Source organism: Pseudorasbora parva, chromosome 6 (assembly GCF_024679245.1).
Source record: "Pseudorasbora parva isolate DD20220531a chromosome 6, ASM2467924v1, whole genome shotgun sequence".
NCBI classification, from domain to species: Eukaryota; Metazoa; Chordata; class Actinopteri; order Cypriniformes; family Gobionidae; genus Pseudorasbora; species Pseudorasbora parva.
The window spans coordinates 46000125-46004927 of record NC_090177.1 but is presented as its reverse complement, the minus strand read 5'-3'; the positions used below and the strand labels follow the sequence as shown (position 1 = coordinate 46004927).

Here is a 4803-nt window from a genome sequence, read left to right as displayed (position 1 = left end):
TAACACTGCGATATATGAGAGACACACTGAGGGTAAATCATATGACCATTTCTAAATGTGTAGGCTAACTGTTTTCTGTCTACTAGAGCATCATAATGTCCAGGTTTAAATCAGTATCCATCAGTGGGAACGTAGTTCATTAATTTCTGTTCCATGGGATGAAGTGGACATGTTATAAAGTCATGATCAGATTGTTTTATCAAGGACATGTCTTATATATGAACAGATAAAACATCGAAGAACGTTTATTTTTTAAACATTCCTGAAGAATCACCATGATATAACTATGCAGTGTTTAATTATTATTTGTCTGATATTCCCCGCTTTAGATCAGAGTTCTCTACAGGACAGTGCCTGTGCTCATCATGGTCCTCAGGACTCTCTCTCCAGTGGTCTTGAAGTCCTTCCTCCTGCAGGTCAGCAGGTTGAAACCCTTCCAGTCAGTCCAGCACCAGGTCACAACAACAGCAGAGTGGACGGGACACCGGAGGGTGAGTTTATGGCCATAACCTCAAACATTACACTCACTTCTCTCCAATCATCTAAAACGATTCCTCTTTTAACAGGCAACATTTTGAGCCGGTATGAAATCGGCAGGATGCTTGGTGAGGGAGGATACGGCTCTGTTTTTGAGGGAAAACGCTTGGAGGATGGCCTTCAGGTATTGTCATTTCCTTATTAGCAATCAAATAGTTTTGTCTCACTATATCCAGTTGAAGTCCTTTTTAATGTATATTTTATACTATTTACTGCACTTGACACTTTTTTTGGTTGATCAGGTGGCAGTGAAAATTGCCAGAAAGCCAAAGGACATGAAATACATCCACATTGTAAGTATGCTACACTCGCTACGCTGTTTTCCCACGGTCTTCAAATTAAAATGTGTAGACATAACGATAACACCGTCATATAACAATGATCTTTCCTTCAGGCTGGTCATCCCGCACCGCTCCCATTAGAGGTCGGCCTGTTAATCCTCGTTAATAATGGCCCCAAAGTTCCAGAGATCATTGAGCTGCTGGACTGGCAGGACCAGCCTGACCAGTATATCCTGGTCTTGGAGCGTCCCTCACCCTGCAAAGATCTGTGGGATTTTCTCAACTTTCACGATGGCACCCTCAACGAGGACACGGCGCGGTTTATCATGACGCAGACAACAATGGCTGCTCACGTGTGCTGTCGCCGTGGAGTTTTTCACCGGGACATTAAGTTGGAGAACCTGCTGATCAACACAGAAACATATGAGGTCAAACTGATTGACTTTGGATGTGGGGATCTCCTGCAGGAATCTGGCTATGAAAAATTCAGAGGTATGTATTAATCAGACCTGTAGTTTGGGACTTAAGTTCTAGTGACAAGCTAAATTGGTGACACAACATCTCAGCATTGTTTAAAATGAAATAACATCAGTCATTGGTGTTTCAAGCTTCAGACAAATCTCTTTCCTACAGGCACTGTAGACTACCGCCCACCTGAGTACCGCACAGAGGGAAAGTATCACGGGAAACCAGCTACTGTGTGGTCTCTAGGAGTGCTCTTATTCCTGTTGGTGTGTGGACGCTTCCCAGAACGCAGAGACAGACGAATGATTGATGACAACACCTGGTCTATGCCTGGCTTATCAAACGGTAAGAAGCCATACATCACAACAAAGAAGACCAAAATCATACAAAACAAACTGAGGAAAAAGTAACACCTAAGGCCCGATCACACAGAACGCGTTTTTGCAGCGAGAGGCGCCTTTTTTGAATGGATTTCGGTTGGCAGAGAGTTATGCGCGCTGCTTATGCGCCCTGGGCGCCTCGCGTTTTAACCGCTTGCTGCGCCTCGCGCTTTTGAAGGAGAGCTCCGAGCGCATGAAGTTGAAAAAAAGTCAACTCTGAGCGGAAAAGCGCCCGATGTCATCGCGTTTATTTTCTTTTGTCCAATCGAATGAATGGAGAGGCGGGCCTTTCGTTGTGTTGACCGTTTTGATTTGACTGACAGTACAGGTGATTCGGGGGTTGCCTAGAAACATAAAAACCTGCAGCGCACTTCTCTTTTCTGAATGAAAAACGCTTACCAAACAGGGAGTGCACTGCGCCTTTCGAACCTTAAAAACGCGTTCTGTGTGAGCTTGATTTCGATTTAAAAAGATGAAACCGTAATAAAATAAAAACAAATTAACAGATTACAAACAATAGCACAAATAAATACAATAGAATAAAATATACAAATGAAATAAGACTGCTTTATTTTTTCAGGTATGTCTAACATTCAGGTAAGAAACTTTTAAACTTATAAAGAAAGAAAAAAAGACATTTAAAGTAATTAAATTTAAAATAACATTGGATAACGTTCATTGTAAAACATTAAAACGCCTCCAGATGAAACCATTAAAGTTACACAAGTTGATCAGTCAGAGCAGTGTGATCATTAGTCTATTTGTAGTTTGAATAACAAATAAGTGCTGTCCTTTAAGACTTGGATCCTAATCACTGTTCCTGTTACTCCTTCTTCCTGAACTGTCTACGTTAATACTCTTCAAGATGTGGACTGAGAAAGTTTTTGAGTGTATTTGACCAAGCTCTGAGAAAAAAGCAAATGTTTGCACTTGTATGTCAGAGGCGGCTTTATTACTAGTATGTGTGTGTGCTTCAGATGTGAGCGTGAAATCCGCGGGGATTAGTAGAATTATGTGACGGATCTCACATACACACTAACACGCTGTCATGGGGAAAAATCCATTAGAGCGCGCGTTCGCCGTGCTCAGAGGGTTAACTGGGCTGAATGAGAATATGCCGGTGCGTGTCAACTCGTTGCTGGTCGGAGAGGAGAGTGCAGCTAAACTGAGTATCATATCCTTTCAGATATTTCTGTATCGTTACACATCGAAACAAGGATATATTTGACAACATTAGTTGCACTGTGCCGACCCAGGCTTTTTAAGGGTCGGTTCACACTAGTAGTTTGGTCCGGACAAAAAAACTAAACATATAGTCCTGGTCCGCTTAGCGTTCACACTGCATTTTTAACAGCGACCTTAAAGTTACCAAACCAAAGGCATAGGGAGACGCTCACAACCTGATTGGTTGGCTTACATGACGTAGGAGCTGCTTACCGAACATTCAAAACAACGCTGTGTGCTGATTACACACGATCCTTTAATGCGTGTACATATGGCATTATTTTTACCCGCTGAGAACTCAAGAAGAGCTCATAAAACATTCAAAACAGCAGCAGGATTTCCTCCGTTGTGCAGAAAAGAGACAGCCGTCTCTAATGCAAAAGAGACGGTGCAGTTCTGTCGTCTGTGCCGTCAAATGGGCAACACAGGTCCTTTGATGAGAAGAACCAGGTAACCTCGTTGCTCCACGTCTGCCCTCTAACGTTAACGTTCCTCATTTCGGATACACCGATCTTTCTGCATCGTCAAATCAGCTGACTATGCGTCTCATCTTGTGACATCACGTCCTGTTTTTGGTTTGTTTACATGTCTTTGGTCCGTGTTGCGTTCATATATCAATCGAACCGCACCAGAGTTCGTTTGGAAGCGGACCGAGACTCATCTTTTTAGCGGTCTCGGTCCGCTTGTTTGGTGCGCACCAGGGTTCGGATGGCAGCGTTCACATATGTTCAAATGAACCGCACTAAACAATTAATCGCACCAAACATGACACAAGTGTGAACGCACCCTTAAAGTGAAATAAAGCCACACTTTAGAGCGCCACTTTAGCCGGCAAGCACTTCCGGAAATCAGGGGGGCACTATGGAAACCAAAACCAAGTTAGAACCGGCTCTCGATGCCCAACCCTATTCATGACTTGTCTGACGATGTGTGTTTATGCTGAAATATAATAACATAATAGTTTATCTTACTGCTTAATACAAATAAAGCAGGTGTAAAGTTTCCGGTAATAATCCGAATCTCTTCCATCGTTCTGCACAGAATGCTGCCACCTGATTCGATCCCTCCTGCAGGAAAGCCCAAGACAACGGATTGATTTGAGGGAAATCCTTCAACATGAGTGGTTTAAGGTACTGCGTTTAAGATCAGCTACAAATTATTTGAAAGATATATTCACTTTTCATTTGAAAGATTATAATTGTAATGTATGTAGACTATAACCTTGTAGTGTGTGTTTTTCAGGACACAGAATAAGACATGAAGAGGATTGTCAGAGCTGCATATCATGTCAGAATTCCTCTCTTTTGGTCGCCCCTGAAGTTCCTGTAAAACCCGCTCTGGATGTCACATTTCCTGTCTTTGTCTGCTTCTTCACTCAGCTTAGCATCTAGCAGGCTGAGTGCTCCCAAAAGGCTTAAAGGCCATCTTTCAATTTATACACAATATCGTATAAAAAATGTAAATTTATTTTACAACACCCACGGGCAGAAATTAAGAAAAAAAAAAGTGCCTGTTCTAAGCTACGCTCCAAAAACCGGCCTTTTCCTAGAGAACGCGTCATATGACGTAACGACAGGCAAACAGGCGCTGCTGCAGCCCTGGCTCTCAGTGTGGGTTTACGGAGTCTGAGAGGTGGAAACAGAAAATAGAGATTGTTGTTATCGTTATTATAGTTATAGTAGGTTTGAGTTGTCACAATGGTGAATCAATAAAAGATCCTTGTTACAATGACTGTATGAACAGCATATTCCCGTCCTAGCCGAAAGACTAACTGCTTTCATACACGCACTCCACAGTACATGTGAGCTCATTTGATTATGTCCGTCGGAAATCCTAAGAGGTGAGTAGTAGAACAGCCGACTAAGCTCGGCCTTCCAGCTGTCCGGTTATGTTGTTCAGATATACGGCCCAAACGC

General features: G+C 42.7%; 1 protein-coding gene across 1 annotated transcript; it reads left to right on the top strand.

Annotated features, from left to right (window-relative positions):
- Positions 1 to 787: 787 nt before the first annotated feature.
- Positions 788 to 4312, top strand: LOC137079446 (serine/threonine-protein kinase pim-2-like). Its single transcript, XM_067447403.1, has 5 exons — positions 788 to 830; positions 932 to 1310; positions 1452 to 1628; positions 3929 to 4017; positions 4130 to 4312. The coding sequence occupies exons 1-5, from the start codon at positions 813 to 815 to the stop codon at positions 4139 to 4141; spliced, it is 675 nt and encodes a 224-aa protein (XP_067303504.1). The 5' UTR covers positions 788 to 812; the 3' UTR covers positions 4142 to 4312.
- The last annotated feature ends 491 nt before the right edge of the window (positions 4313 to 4803 follow it).